This window comes from Haliaeetus leucocephalus, unplaced genomic scaffold (genome assembly GCF_000737465.1).
Source record: "Haliaeetus leucocephalus isolate CR32 unplaced genomic scaffold, Haliaeetus_leucocephalus-4.0 Scaffold223, whole genome shotgun sequence".
NCBI classification, from domain to species: Eukaryota; Metazoa; Chordata; class Aves; order Accipitriformes; family Accipitridae; genus Haliaeetus; species Haliaeetus leucocephalus.
In genome coordinates this window covers 362,930-378,123 of record NW_010972659.1, presented here as the reverse complement: position 1 = coordinate 378,123, position 15,194 = coordinate 362,930, and the positions used below count along the sequence as shown (strand labels likewise).

Below are 15,194 nucleotides of genomic sequence, written 5' to 3'. Positions count from 1 at the left end.
TGTAAGTGACCAGCTGAAGTTCACAGCCTGCAGCCAGGACACATTTTGGGATGCTTCCTATAGGGCAGGCCAAGCAGGGAACAAGACACAGGCCAAAAGTGAACAGCATCACCCATGGAAAGCACACACTTCCAGGGTAGGAGGAAGGCAAGTCTGTGAGTCAGATGTGATCTACAATTGATTTCACAAGGCTTCTGTTGCATGCTGCAACATCAGTCTAGTTGTTCACTGTACACATCGAAAAAACCCTATTCTTTTAAGTCATTTTTCCAGTGATGGGAATAAGGCCATATTTCAATTAGTATTTACCAAAACAAGAGCCAAACTCAGTACTGTGTAAAAGTGTGTTTATTGCAAAGCTAAATTTCTCACATAAAACAATGTCTCTGAACAGCAGCATCGGTCCTTACACAGATCTACAACAGCCTTCTGGGCTCCAGGGCTTGGGGTCTTGAACCATCTCAACAAAGCAGCAGAGAACCTCTTTTCAGTGTTGTCAGAAAGGGGAGGGAATTGACAAAAACCAGGTACATTGCCACTGGCACAATTTAAGAAATTGTGCCACTCGCAAGAAGAGAAAAGGTGTCAAGACACTTCGCAGGGAGCTTAATGTCTGCACAAAGATCTCGCAGAACACCCTGCTCTCTGCAGGCTGCTTGCCAAGGATCAGCTGCCACTGTCAGGAGAGAACTGCATTATTCCTGCAGACAGAAAACAGGACTGTTGGATTTAATAATCTGCTGAATTGCTTCCAAGGACTGAAGTGGCTGAGAGGTCATGTTAGCGATGTGCTCCTTTGCAGCCTGGAGTCCTCACACCAGCTCCAGCGTGCACATTTGGTCTCAGCTGACACCCTAGAGGGGTTTACCTTCTTCCTCCTGCCTCAGCCTCTTGAAGAGATGTTCACTGATGGCCATGAGGGGGTTGGCTCTGTACCTGGGATTGGCGATGACCTCATGAAACCGAGCCACTTCCTCCTCTCTGAGGAAAGAAAAATAAAACACAATTGCTAAGTGCTTCACGCAAAAGGAACTCAGCAGATAAGAACTCATAAAGCAGTTGGTTTCTGTACAGACAGAATGATCCTGGGTGTAAATCTCGGAAAGAAACAGTGTAAGAAAAATACCTACTTTACCCAAGGGCAAAGCTCAGATTGCTGCCAGTTTCATGGGAGCCAGACACTTGGTCTCATGCCACAGAGACAGAAACAATCACGTTAGTGTCCAACATCACTTGGAAATTTTTTTTTTTTTAGCGCTTTTCCCTAGTAGATCAGGAACAAGAGACTGTGGGTATCTGGTAAATCACTAAGAATGAAAACTACTTTGGATTGCACTAGCACAAAAGCAGATTCTGCTTTCAAGAACTCAGCTATTGACTCTTTGTTGCTCAGCGTAGAGGCTTGGTAAACCTATGTGCAACACTAGTTAGACACCATAGGAGAAGCATGACAGAATTACCTCTGCATGCTTGGTCATAGCTGGTTGCTGTGGAAATGGTCTCGTCTTAAAAAGCAAGCAAGCAGGAAGGAACAAGAACAGAACAGGAGTGTAAAAAAAACCACTGAGTTTTCACTAAGTCACATCCATTGTGGCCTCTCTATCTCCCTCAGACAGACTGCCAGGCTCTCCACAGCCCAGCCAGACACCCATCTTCACGTTCTCAGTAGTTGCTGTGAATCAGCAGAGTGCTCTTCAGCTTGCAGCATGTAGCTAGTTCCCTCCCCAGTACGGTCCTTCCCTTCAACACCAGCCCTGCCCCTGCCAGAGGAAAAGAGAGAGAAGCCAAACCTTGTGGCATTTGGGGCAATAAAGAGAGGCTTAGGGAACCTCCAGTCCTAACTAACATCCTGGAAAATTAACCTCAAGACCTTCCTCCAAATTTTTTCCCTCCCAAGAAGCACAGACTTCCCAGACCATGATGGCAGGATACGTGCCGCTGCTCAGTGCGTCTGTCCAGTTTTGTGCAGAGCAGAAGAGGGGGGCACACAGGGGATCATCTATGAGAAGACGGTGGTGGAGTTGCCTATTTGGATCTGTATACAAGTCCCTCCTCAAGCAGTGTTCCTCACCCCTGAGTTCCAGCACAATGAGACATTCACTGGTGGCACTCAAGGCCATGACCCTTGGGCTTCTGCAATGAGCCAAGGAGGGACTTGTCCAGAAAGGCAGAACTGTGCAAGACAGGCATCCCAGCACTGACACAGGCCAGTTTCAGACAGAGAAATGTATTCACAGAGTGTGCTGGACAGCAGTGCTGGGATCGGTAGGCTGAGTGTTCTCCTCAGCCTCAGTTTGAAGTTGAATGGCTCAGAACTGACAGAAATCCTGGAAACAGGGAAGACAGAAAGCAAATACTGCCAGATCACGGTGCCTAGCCCCAGGAGAGCTGTGCTGAGGGGAAATTAAGCTCTTGATGCCTAGTGGCAGTATAAAATATCCAATGGGTTATACAGAGGAATAAGGAGTTGCCAGATCAAGTCCAAGAATTATTCAAAAGCATTTAGTGCTTCACTTTACAAGAAAAGGTTTGGCAGATGCCAGTGGACAGCTGTCCTTGTAAGGGACGTACAGCATGTAAGTTAGCATCCCAGAGGTGTTCTAACAGAGCAGCTGTAGCTCCTGATGCTACACAGAGTTCCAGGAGCTCCTCACCTACACAACTGCAGGATGCTTTCCTATCAGCTAGAGCTACGTGGGCCTGGTGTCATAAGAGACTCAGCCACAACTGGATGTTGCAGCTCCAACTCAGCAAGCTGAGACAAGGGACGCACCACCTGGTTGATAACCACATCATCCATGCCGCACAGAGGGACACAGTAGAAACATACTCACTTGGTACAGCCAGAAGTGACAACTGTGGCCAGGAAGAACAAGATGACTGTTGGTGTGGATTTGTCCTGAAACCCCACAGACCACACACAGGAGGCCCAAGCCATCACTTTCTTTTCAATGATGCAGGGAAAATGAACTCTTAAAAAGGAGCAAGTGCAGTTTCCTGTGCTCTCTTTGCATAGATTTTACACGAGACAGAAGTGGAAGCAAACTGAATCCATTCAGAATTGACTAAGTCTGAGAGGGACTAAGGCAGAGGGACACCCACAAATATCCTGCACTATGTAAAGGGGAAAATCAAAGCTGCCACCTCTTCTAGGGCCTTCAGATGTGCAAGACTGAAACAGTGGAACTGGTTGCCTAGAGAGGTTGTGTGATCTCCATCCTTGGGGATATTCAAAAGCCATGTGGATGTGGTCCTGGGCAACCAGTTCTAGGTGGCCCTACTTGAGCAGGGAGGTTGGACCAGATGACCTCCAGAGGTCCCTTCCAGTCTCAACCATTCTGTAATACTCAGCAGGGACTGGACACTCTGATAACTGGGTACTTACAAGAGCCGGCATTTCTGAGCTTGTTTCATCAGACAGAAGTCTGCTGGTTCTGCCTTTGCTTTTACACGGCTGTGGAGAGAAGAAACAAAACAAATGAGTGAGTGTTATAGAGAAGTGGTAATTTAGCAATTGCTGGGGAGATGGAAAAAGTCCAGGGGTTCTGCATCTGCCTTCCCAGAAAATATAGGTAATTGTCCTGTACGGAAATTCTCCTGAAAGGCAATTACTTCCATAGCCAGACAGTAATGGAGATGCAAACTTCTGCCACAGACTAACAACAGCTTAGGAGTCAGGACTGAATGGGCAGGAGGTAAATGCACTAAAGAAAAATCAGATCACTTAGTTCTAGAACTGGTCATTAGCTGTCCATGCCCAGATCACTTTCTGCTTATCACCAACCTCCAGGTCAAACCAATACTGTTGCGTGGAGAAAAGATCCCATTGAACTTCCCCTCGCCACCAGACACACGTCACCTCTGCACATCTCATGTTCCTTGCTAACACTGCAGAGCTCCAGCATCGGCAGACATCAGTTATAGACAGTACCACGGTTACTCAGCAAGAAGAGGGAACTGCCAGCCATGCTTCGGATCCTGCAGCAGGACCACCGGGATAAAAGGTGTCACATACATTTTAAGATAAAGAATGGCAATATTCCTTTCTCCCTGTAAACACCTATCCTCGCCAAAGACTTGCCAGTTTAAGTCAGCTGCAAACAGATTAGCTAACGAGAAAGCACAACAACAAAGCTTCAGCTTTTGCCACCAAAGGTTTGCAAGAATATGGACTCATGGGAAAGCAGGATGGTGCACTATGTGGGGCTGAGGCACAGCAGCAAGCATAGATCTGCATTCTCTGCACCCATTTCTTATTCCCGGGCAAAGTCCAAGGAGATCAGAGGTGTAATCCCATCCCGCACAGGATACTGGAAGCACGTGGTGCCCGATGCCAAGCAGCGGCAAAGATTTACCACAAAGCAAAGCGCTGAGCCCAAGCAAGGGACACGCAGGAAGGGCAGTGACTGCTTTTGGGACTTAAAGTGCACAAGGGGAGTTGCTGGTAGAACTGGACATTAAGGAAAGGAGAAGAAACTTCCATTCCTCAGGATTACACAGATACAGAGGTAAACAGAAGCAAGTGGGGAAAAGGGTCTGCCCCCGCAGAGTGGCTTCCCTCTGATTTGCCCTGGGTCCAAGCCCCAACACACAGCCCAAGGGCGAAGAGGGTCTGCCTCCCACCCCTCTGTTGGGGCAGGGCTCAAGGAGGAATCTTCCCTTACTGGTGGGTGCTGGGGGCCAGCGCCTCCCCCACCTGATCTGCCCCAGAGCCCTTCAGCTTTCTTAAGGTTAGGAAACATGACAGTCCCTCACCTTCTCTTCAAGACAGCAGGATCTGGTCTCTTGTTGGCAGCATTACAGTGACCTCCTCTTCCTATTTCCCTCCCTGACCCGCTACCCTCCATCCTTTTATTCTGCATTTTCTTCCCCATTCATCCTTTCCTCCTCCTCCCTTACCCCATATTCCCTCACCCTGCTCACTTTCATCATCCATCTCTACTTGATCAGCTCCTGCTCCTTTTCCTCATCTCCACCTCTCCTCATCCTGGCTCATTTTATTTTTCCTCAAGGGGGATCCTCATGGACCCAAGCTGCCGAGGGCTGCTCTCACCACTGCCCTGATCACATGTGATTTATCCTCAGCCCAGAACAGTGTGGCCCAGCATCACAGCTCCCTGCCAGCCCAGACAAACCCAAACAGTGTGGATGCATGTCAGTCAGCCTTCGCAGCACAGAGCCTGTGCAGGAAAGGGCAGCCAGGCAGATCAATGCCTGCGTGCTGCTCCTGTACCCTTCAGTCCCTCTCGAGGTCACCCCAGCACTGCTGGCGTTACACAACAGGCCACGATTGCCCACGAGGAATGGTGACCAGCAAAACCAGACAAACACCTACAGGGGTTTGAGCAGCTCCCATCACACTGCTGTGTCCACTGGTACTGCAAGATACAGGAAGACCAGGAAGCATCTCTGCCCTCTTCACGTCTGTTAACTGCTTGGCACAGGAACAACTTCTTGTCCCAGTCTGCCTGGATTGCTCACAGAAGCACAGAGAAATCCCTTCTCGAGTTGGATGGCAACCTGCAATCACCGAGCAGGGGCTTGCCAAGTCGCCATGGCAGTCCCTTCAAAGATGAGTACCTCTGCAGAGGGTGACAATGCTTAAAGGAAAGCCTTTCCAAACTACAACCTGGTAAGTACAAGACCACATGCCCCAGAGGCTGTGCCTCTCCAGGGACAGCTTCTTCTGCAGCACACCACAAGGGCGCGGGGCTGCTTCAGACTGTGCAAGCCCAATTCTGCCTTGAGCCACCCCACTCACTATTTTAAAGGGCTTGGTGCTTCTGAAGGCTTTTCAGTTCCACTTAACAGCTCTGCCCCACCAGTCTGGCAGGTTCGAAAGGCTGCTGCCTGAATTTCCCCTACCAAACCACCAGCACACTGCCTGCTCATTTGGACCTTGCTAGTAGCCCTGTTTCATTACACTTCATTGCCTTCATTCGTTATAAAACAGAATAAAAATCTCACTGTAATGCTCTCTTACCCAGCAGGAGATCAAATTCCTGGAGAATCTAATCTTTTATTAATAATGCTGACAAATCACCAGAGTATTACCCTTCATTTATGTAATGATTCAAATCCTATAAAAGCCTCCTCTGATTATTTCAAACACTTATGCACACACATCCTCATGCAGTCCAGGAAGCCACAAGCCAGCAAGGGGAAGAAGAGCACTGCAACTCCTCCATGCCAGTACCAGGGGGGACTGCTTTTTGGTTGGCATGTCACAGGCAATCTGGGTGACATCAGTCAATGCCAAGCTCCCACCTCTGCTGGGCCGACTGCAGATGGTGCTGGCCAATCCTGAAATTCTCAGCCGGGGCTGGGCTTCTCTACTGTGCTGTGCCACAGGTGCACTGGGCTTTCTAGACACCAGAGTCTTGTAGCCAAAGTGAAAACAGAGCCAGAGTATGAACTCAAGCCTCCAGAAGGAGAGGAGGGCTGCCACACTTCCACAGGAGGTCTGGGTTTGGAAAGAGAGGGAACTGACAGTGCTTCTCTGAGGATGTAAGGCTGGAGATACGTGCAAGACCACTGAACGCTTCCATGTGTGCCACACATCCTCTGCCATGAAGTGTACTACAGAAGAGAAGAGCGATTGCAGTAGCTGGAAGGACCATTTTGGCCAATGTTCTGCTTTGAAGTAGCCTGCAGCAGATGGCCAGAGAGGGCTAAGACCAAAGCAAGCATATAGCCACATCCTCTCCACTATTTGCAGCTCAGAGACCTTGTTCCAGCTGCAGTTTATATACATGCAGTAACTCTCCAAGGAGCTCTCCTTATTGGATTTGTCAGGTCTCACCTAAACCTGCAGGCTTCCTTCAGCCATGACATGCTGCAGCAAGGAGCTGTGCAGAGCAGTGAGCCTCCTGCTTGCACTGAACCAGCTACTTGCTAGCTATGTTTGATGTCCTTTATTTCTCATACTGGAAAAGAAGATGAACTACTTCCTAATCACATCACACTTGATTTTATAGACTATTATGTTCCCAAGCCTCTTTGCCTCTATGTCCTGTCTAGGCTGAGGACTCCCCAGCTCACTTAGTCACCCCTTGAGCAGAAGCTATGCCAGATCGTCCACTGTCATCCTTGTCATCCGTCTCTGAGCCTTTTCCAGTTCTACTGTATCTTTTGAGCTGGTCCAGAATGGCAGGCTGCAGCAATACTGTATATTTGTACTAGATTATGCAGCCACCCAGGAAAGCAATCCCCAAAGGAAGCACCCTACCTGTCCTCCCTCCCCTGTACGTACTTTCTGCAAGCCACTCTCCTGGATAGCAGGGGCTCAGCCACCAAGGGGGGCTGGGGGAAAATGATGAGGGGGAATGACTCCTGAACACAACTTGGAGTCAGATGCCACATGTAGCTGTGGCACATCGTCACAGAAAGAGGGCAAAGACACCTAATTCAGGCTCAGGCTAAGCTCTGGCCCAGAGCTCCATCCAACCAACCCTCAGTGCTCTGCAAGACTTGAAACTCAGTGTGTACTTTTGCTGTTCATTCCCACTCTAAGAGAGGGCAGGCTGACTGAATGGCTGCATAAAGACAAAAAAAAAAAAAAGCTATTCAAAGAATTAGAAGCCAAGTTAAGGAAGGAAATATTTTCCCATGCTTAGATGCAAGGTTCATAGCTGCTGTTTGTCTGAGAAGTGACTCTCCAGAAGCACAGGGAACTGCCAACTCAGCCACGCTCTGTAGGTGGGTGTCCCACCTGGATCAGAGTTTATTTCTGGGGCATCCAGCAAATCACAAGAGGGTTCATGGTATCTCCAGCCATGATCTGCAACCAAAGAAGAGAGTGCTTTTCCAGACAGCCACCTTCTTGGCTCTTCTCTAATCCAAGTGCTTTCTTATGGTCAAAACAAGTTTCTGGTTCCAACCCCTACTGAGCAACTGGAGAGGAGGGACCAGCGTTTGTGCAGCACGCAGAGCACTTTTATTCTGCACTGGGGCATGTAAAAGCAGCTGCAACACTGACCAGATGGTCAGGCAGAGCACTGCATTAAAAAGGAGGAAACATAAGGGTAACCAGAACCCACCCTACGGCTGGCTGGGATGGTTGACATGTGAGTGTCAGAGGATCAGAAATAGCCCTTCTCTTTCAGTACAATAAAGGGAACGGAAACACCGTCTTTCTGTTCTTGTCCAAAGTCACACTGCAAGCCAATGGGGCAAACAAAGAGTCTGGCCAGAGCGTAAAGCTCTGCTCAAAGGACTTGAACTGCCTCAGGAGAAAGCCTGGAGGTCTGGCAGGACAGAGCTGCAGGCTGCAACACCTCAAGTCCAGATTCTCAGGTGAGCTCAGCAGCATTACACACTGGACACTTGTGTGTCTCTTGTACAACTCCCAGGACATCTGGCTGCTCCCAGCCTGTCTCATGCCAAGCCTCATCTGAGCAATACAGTTCCCCTCTTAGCTATGGATTCAGAAGACACATTTAACCTTTTTTCTTGTGGTGAGTGAAGCATGGAAGGGGGCGAAATGGAGTTGAGAACAAGCCCCTGTTTTCCTGACCACTGGCACCGAGCTTGCATTGCCTGTAGCTACAAGCTGAGCTGAAGGGCACTTCATCCTACAGGAAGAAGGGGAATACACAGCCCATCCCTAAATGGCACATACCTCTTGGGTGGCTTCCTGCCCCTGCCACCTGTGGTCAGGTCAGAGAGCTCAGGTAGGGCTTCCATCAACGGCTGCATATCTCCCACCACAGGTGTTGCTTTCCGCTTTGCTTCGGCTTTTTGCTTCTGCTTGGCTAGCTTCACACTTTCTATTTCTGAATCAGAAACAAGACATTACTGGAGGAAGGGGAAGCGTTTGCAAGAGATAACCCTTGAGCTAAAAAATTCATAGGCTGCTTCACCATCTACAGGAAAAAACAGGTCAGAAGTGATTTAAACCAGGAAAAGACTGAAAATAATGCAGCTGGGTAGTTCCCTCCCTTGCTGTGTTTGCTTATACCTATATACATCTCTACTGACATTTGCAATGGGAAGTGAAATCCCCAGACTGATTTTGTCTGAACTGTTTCCATCCCTTGCACTGCTCATTGCTCACAGCAACACGGTACGGGAGTCCTGGGGTGGAAAAAAACCACACTGACCTTGCACAGAATTAGGAGAGAAACAAGAGGGGAAGGGACAAACCAAATACAGTCAGCTCCACATGTGGCATTAAACAGTCACAGTCCCATCTCTGCTTTGCTGTCGGGACAAAACAATGGTCTCCTAGCACAAGCAGAAAAGATGGACTTAATTTCTGTTGTTTACTTAGTTTGGAGCAAGTCAAAGTCTCACCTTCGTGACTCATGGTGGAGCTCAAGCAGTCAGTCACTGGATAAACTGCGCCCTTAGAAAAGCACTGCACCAAGTGACAGACACAGAGGCAGCTGGCTTTTCCTTGAAACCACGTTTACCAGTCTCCCTGCAGCAGCTCTGAGCCAGGCTGTGGGCACATAAGGTTCTACAAAGGTTACAGCAGTCTCCCTTTTTGGCCATGGGAGGTGGGCATTGAAAGCCGCAGGCTTCTGCCTCAGTCCTCAAAGCTCTCTGGTGTAGAAATAGGTCCCACAGCTGCCCAAGCCTTACAGAGCCAGCAGCCCCCAGGGTGAACCCCAGCAGAACATGCTCTCCTCTTGGACAGCCCACAAAAGCCCAGCACTGCTAACAAGCCTCCAGCTGAGCTCCAAGATGCCCCAACCTGTCCCAGAAGTCCCTTGACGATGACACCAGAAACAGCTAAAACTCAGCGGGATCCATAAGCTCCTTTTTCTTCTGTCAGGTAATGACTGGGCCTTGAAGCCCGCTGCATTACCTTGACCCCCATGAGGGGTACCAGTGCTGCGGGGTACGTGATGGAGGACTCCACCTCCTCCACGTACACTCAGAGGAGGCCGCAGTGGAAGAGCAGGCTTCTGCTTATTGCCTTGGACAATGAGTGTATTGCAAGGATGAGCCTCAGCACTGAGCTAAAAACTCCTTGTCTGGACAGGACGGAGCGCAGTGCCAGCAGCCGTGGGGCCAAGCTGGCGACACAGGGAGGCCAACAGCTGCCAACGCAGCATGGCCACAGAAGCAGGACTAAATCAGCACAAGTATTTTTGATGGGAACACAAAGGCAGCCAGTCCCACTCTACAGACGGCAGGCAAGATGCCACCAGCAATTCTGGGTCTAATCCTGCTGCCCACATTCAAGAAAGCAGAACTCAAATTCACTGGCTCCTTTAATATCCTTGTCTTGTTTGCTCCCCAACTCAGCCGAGTCAAAGAGCAACAGTTTTTCACGAACTGCAATTTTGCTGTACATGGATGTTTGTGACAAATGTGGATTGTAAATGCTTCTCCTCACAGCAATCCCTGCCAAGAACACAGCTTTCTGTTCTGCATCACTTCTTTTTTTGGTCTGGCTTTATGAAGCCGAGTACATCAGTGCTTTCATAAACAGTATGTGCTCAAAATTTTCAGACACCTGATTCTGCGCAAACATCCCAAATTCTTTTCCTATGAAGTCTTGTTCGTCTGAGGAGCCATGCGATATATGTATTTTTAAATGTGCATACTTCTAATGTCTGAAGCATTGCATAATTTTTTTCCCTCTCTAGTCTCTCCTGAGATGATTTATTGGAATGGAAGAAATCTCCAAGTTTTGCATTTGCACCACTGGACTGAACTTTAGTTCCCAGGGTCTTGGCATCCAGTGTCACAAAAGCAGCCCTGGGACAAGAAGAAACAACAAACTCTTGGGAAGATTTAGAAAAACAGAGATGTAATGATAACAACTTCAGCAGTCCAAGTTGGGTTCTCTTCTGGGGGGCAAACACTGCAAAACCCACAAGGAATTGGCAGAGTTATCTGCATCAGATAAAAATCAATGCATTTCAGTTGACTGCAGCTCTCTAAGGTCACAATGTTAGAATGCCAAGTTTCATTTAAAAATCTCCATCTCTGGAAATACCAGTTCATTTCGGTCCATCAGCTAATAATAGTAATATCAGTTTCTTTACTGATGTTTATATAGGCTCTTTACAGCTATTCCACTTTTCTTAATAACAAGCTGCACACCAGGTACTAACAGTTGCTGACTTTTCTTACAGAAATCCCCAGGTACTTGCTAGCCTTAGTAAAACATTTGCTAGCGAATGCTGGTATTTGCCAACTGGCCACAAGTTTAGTGGGGAAGTCAAGAGATCCAGCAATTTAGGTACTTCTGTATCTGGAATGCACTTCTAATACCTAGTATCTTCTAAGACAGAGATAATTTGGCCTGAAGTTTTCTGTCTTGGTGTTCTCCTCAAAACAAAGCCTCTGCCTTTCATTTGCATTCCCTCATCTTAGTAATTTCAGAGCCAAGAGAAGAGGAAAGAGGCCACGGCAGGGCCAAAATAACATACGTGATCTTGAGAAAGACTGATGCTACCAAGACAAATATGCAGGAGGACACGATTAAGAGAGTGTAGGGATCCTACTTCTGGATTTTTCCAAGGTGGCTGACCTTGACTATGGGAGCAGTGCTGTCACCTAACTGCAGGAGCAGAAGCTCTGTTTCTTGCATAAGACACCATTCCCATGTACCCCTTTTACTGTGGATTCTGTCCTAAAATGCTGCTGAGGACATGCTTTCCTTCATGGTACCTAGTATCAGTCCTGGTATCCGGGGAGAGAAAGCTCAACTGTGCTCCAGCAGTCGCCTCCTCTATCACCACAATAGTATCAGAAAAGGAGACACCTTTAGGAGCACCAAAACTGCAGCCGGCAGGCCAGACGTTAGGACTAGCACAGCCATCTATGCTTTGTGCCCAAAAGGGACACCGGGGGTTGCAGATGTCAAAGGTACTTGGAAGTTGTTGGTTGGTGATAGGGAGGAGGTTTCCTTCACGCTCATGGTGTTAAATTATCAGCTTTCTTTGTAAAAGGAGCCAGACACCTTCACTGCAACCAGTGAAATCACAGGTTGATGGACTTGAGCTCAGAACTCAGGAGCCAAGAGCATATGGTGTGGCAAAAAGCCACATCCCTCAGCCCCAAACAGTCTGTCAGCAACTCTGTTGGGCAGGAAGGTGTTAAGGGAAAAGACTGTCCCAAGAACAGCTCCAGGTGGCAAGAGGAATTCCTCTGCTACACCAGGTAGCACAGCATCATCTCTTACTGTGCTGAGATACTTAAAGCAAAAATACAGACACTTCCCACAGGAAACAGGAGCATTTCTGCCGTGGGCTAGTTTTGTTTAGCTCATATTTCACAGCTTCGAGAAAGACCAGACTGTCTGGTAAGTGGGTTCACTGACCTGTGGCACGTGGGAAAGAACAGTAACACAACCAGCAGCGTCCAGAGACCTCCCTTACAGAAGGCCAGGAGGGCCCACTGCAGGCTTTCACCACAGAGCCTTGGGATTAGCTGCTGGCTGCATGGGGTTCAGCTCCAGGCTGTCCTACCATCCCCAGAGCTCCTCAGGGAGGAGGAGCTCCACTATACAGCTAGTCATATATGTACCAGAGCTTTAAAAGACAGAGAAACATGCTATGCCTACATGGGCACAGTGTCCTATCTGGAAAAATAAAGGTTTTATGTAGTCACTTACATTATACATGGAGGAAGATCAAAAGTAGGTGTGGGGCAATGACTCAATCTCGGTGCTGAACACTGAGAAACAATACCTGGGACTTTTACCCCATGTGCTGTAGAGCAGATGTGAAGGTTTCTGAGAAGCATTCAGTCTCCTCCAGCACGGCCCAATGCTGCCACCCACGCCCCACGGACAGAGAGATCCAACACAGCCACACTCTGTGATGCCCATAGTATGGCTGTGTTTCGGAAAAGTACTTACTCTGTAGCCATCTTTCTTTCCTCAGCTTCATTTTTTCTTTTTTGGAAAGAATCGTTTTTTCTTCTAGACCTAGAAAAGAAGAGAGACGTGAGATGGAGCCTGGCTCCTGCACACAGATTCAGTGCTGAACGTTTCCCAAAGATAGCAGAGTCCATAATATTTTGTTCAACCCTTGATGCTTTTGAACTTGCTGGTAGGTCAGGTAGGCTGCAGGCAGACCAGGGGATATACCACATCTCAACTTTTAGCCGAACAAATCAAACCTAGCTCACTATTGGTTAAGAAATAAGAAACAGGCAAGTAGATCAGATCATCAGCACCCTAGGCCCTGTTTTCTCAGGCCAGGTAGCTCTTTGAGAAAAGCTTTTTGAGAGACCCTTGCCCCATGTCCTGCACTTCTGCATGAACCTGGCCTGGGAGCTGGCCTTTTCTTTTGAAGACGAGCCACAAGTCACGGGAGGTCCTACAGGTTCCAGAACTGGGAGCAAAAAGTAAGTTTTTATCTGAAAATATGCAGGCTGATAAAGCTAAGAAGAAGGAAAACACGGGCTGCAGACACGTGCGAGGGTAGGAGTGGGAATGGCAACCTGCCGCGGCTATCAGCATCTGCCTGCCCAAGCAACGGCCTCAATGCCTGCCCAGACAGCACGTAGCAGGCAGGGGAAGGACTGAAAAGGGTCTGAAATACGCAGATCCATGGCAGCCCTAAGGAGCAGCCAATTACTAACAAAAGGCTAGTACCTACTATATACCAAATTCGGTACTTGGAAACCAGCTCTTGATCACCGATATCCAATACCAAGTAAAATAACGTCACAAATATTTTTACTGCAGATCCCTTGCAGACACTATAAAATTTTATCTTATCTCCAGCGTTTAAAACAAAATTGACTTTAGTCAACTTCTCTCCTGAAATGTGCTGTGAATTCTGCTACAGGAATGCCAATGGAGAAATAAGCTCCCTAAAGACCACTCCTCTCGCCTTAGATTACTCTTAAGGCTGGAAAAGAAAAAATACCCTTTTTCTCCCCAGAAGAAACAGAAGAAAGGAATTCACTGCAACTCTAAAAACAACTCACTGAGGACTTCTCTGAAGCTGCAAATCTTTCAGGATGATTTAAACAAAAACAGGATCATAATTTAGTAATTTCAATGCCTGTCGTGGTTTAACCCCAGCCAGCAACTAAGCACCATGCAGCCACTCACTCACTGCCCTCCCCCACGCAGTGGGATGGGGGAGAAAATCGGGAAAAGAAGTAAAACTTGTGGGCTGAGATAAGAACAGTTTAATAGAACAGAAAAGAGGAAACTAATAATGATAATACTAATAAAATGACAACATCAGTAATAAAAGGACTGGAATATACAAACGATGCACAGTGCAGTTGCTCACCACCCGCCGATCGACACCCAGCTAGTCCCCGAGCGGCGATCCCCCCGCCCCTACCCCCCCAGTTTATATACTGGGCATGACATCCCATGGTATGGAATACCCCTTTGGCCAGTTTGGGTCAGCTGTCCTGGCTGTGTCCTGTGCCAACTTCTTGTGCCTCTCCAGCCTTCTCACTGGCTGGGGATGAGAAGCTGAAAAATCCTTGACTTTAGTCTAAACACTACTTAGCAACAACTGAAAACATCAGTGTTATCAACATTCTTCTCATGGTGAACTCAAAACATAGCACCGTACCAGCTACTAGGAAGACAATCAACTCTATCCCAGCCAAAACCAGAACAATGCCTTAAGATGAAAACAAGCCTGCTGGGGCCAGGGGGATTTCTTCATAAAGCCAACAACCACCACCATGTTTTGAGTTTCTAGAGGACATTGAGAACGAAGCTTTCACTGCCTCGTGTCCCAGAAAAATACATCACTGCAGTCAGTGCACCCAAGAAGCAAGAAATAAAACCAGGCCTAGAAGCCATCACTTACTTACTCACAAAGCTCAGGGATGTCTTGAAGGGTTTGTATGTGACTGATGCTGCTATCCATTTTTCTGTCTCCTGCATAAAGCACCAATGCACGGGCACCCTTCTAAGCCTGGGCCAGCAGGACAGCCTCGCCAGGATGCAGCGTCGGGCAATAACAGAGACAAACATCTAATCATGTTAAGGGCAAATTTCCTCAATCCGTTTGCTGTGGTATCAAAGCAGATGCTAAAACAACCATTTGCATGTTCCAATAACCAACTCCCAGCTACCCCCACCCTCAATCACCCCACGTTCCTGTGGTTTCAGGGAAAAAAAGAATGAATCACAAGAGGCCAAAACGCAAATTGTGCCCTGATGATCTCTGAAGGGCTGCCTGCACAAGACACCTCTGCCCTGCCTTTCTGGCTGCCCGAGCCTGCCCGGATTTCAGCGGCGGGGGGGGGGG

At 48.1% G+C, this 15,194-nt stretch overlaps 1 protein-coding gene across 1 annotated transcript in view; it reads right to left on the bottom strand.

The window, feature by feature from the left end:
* Window positions 1–338: 338 nt before the first annotated feature.
* The window catches only part of FAM207A (family with sequence similarity 207, member A), a 56,052-nt gene continuing 41,196 nt past the window's right edge, over window positions 339–15,194 (bottom strand). The window contains exons 3-7 of the mRNA XM_010566989.1: window positions 12,821–12,889; window positions 8,621–8,774; window positions 3,386–3,454; window positions 869–981; window positions 339–701 (exon numbers count right to left, since the gene is read on the bottom strand). Of these exons, the coding sequence (XP_010565291.1) occupies window positions 667–701; window positions 869–981; window positions 3,386–3,454; window positions 8,621–8,774; window positions 12,821–12,889 (440 nt within the window). The 3' untranslated portion in view covers window positions 339–666. The remainder of the gene's footprint in view (window positions 702–868; window positions 982–3,385; window positions 3,455–8,620; window positions 8,775–12,820; window positions 12,890–15,194) is intronic.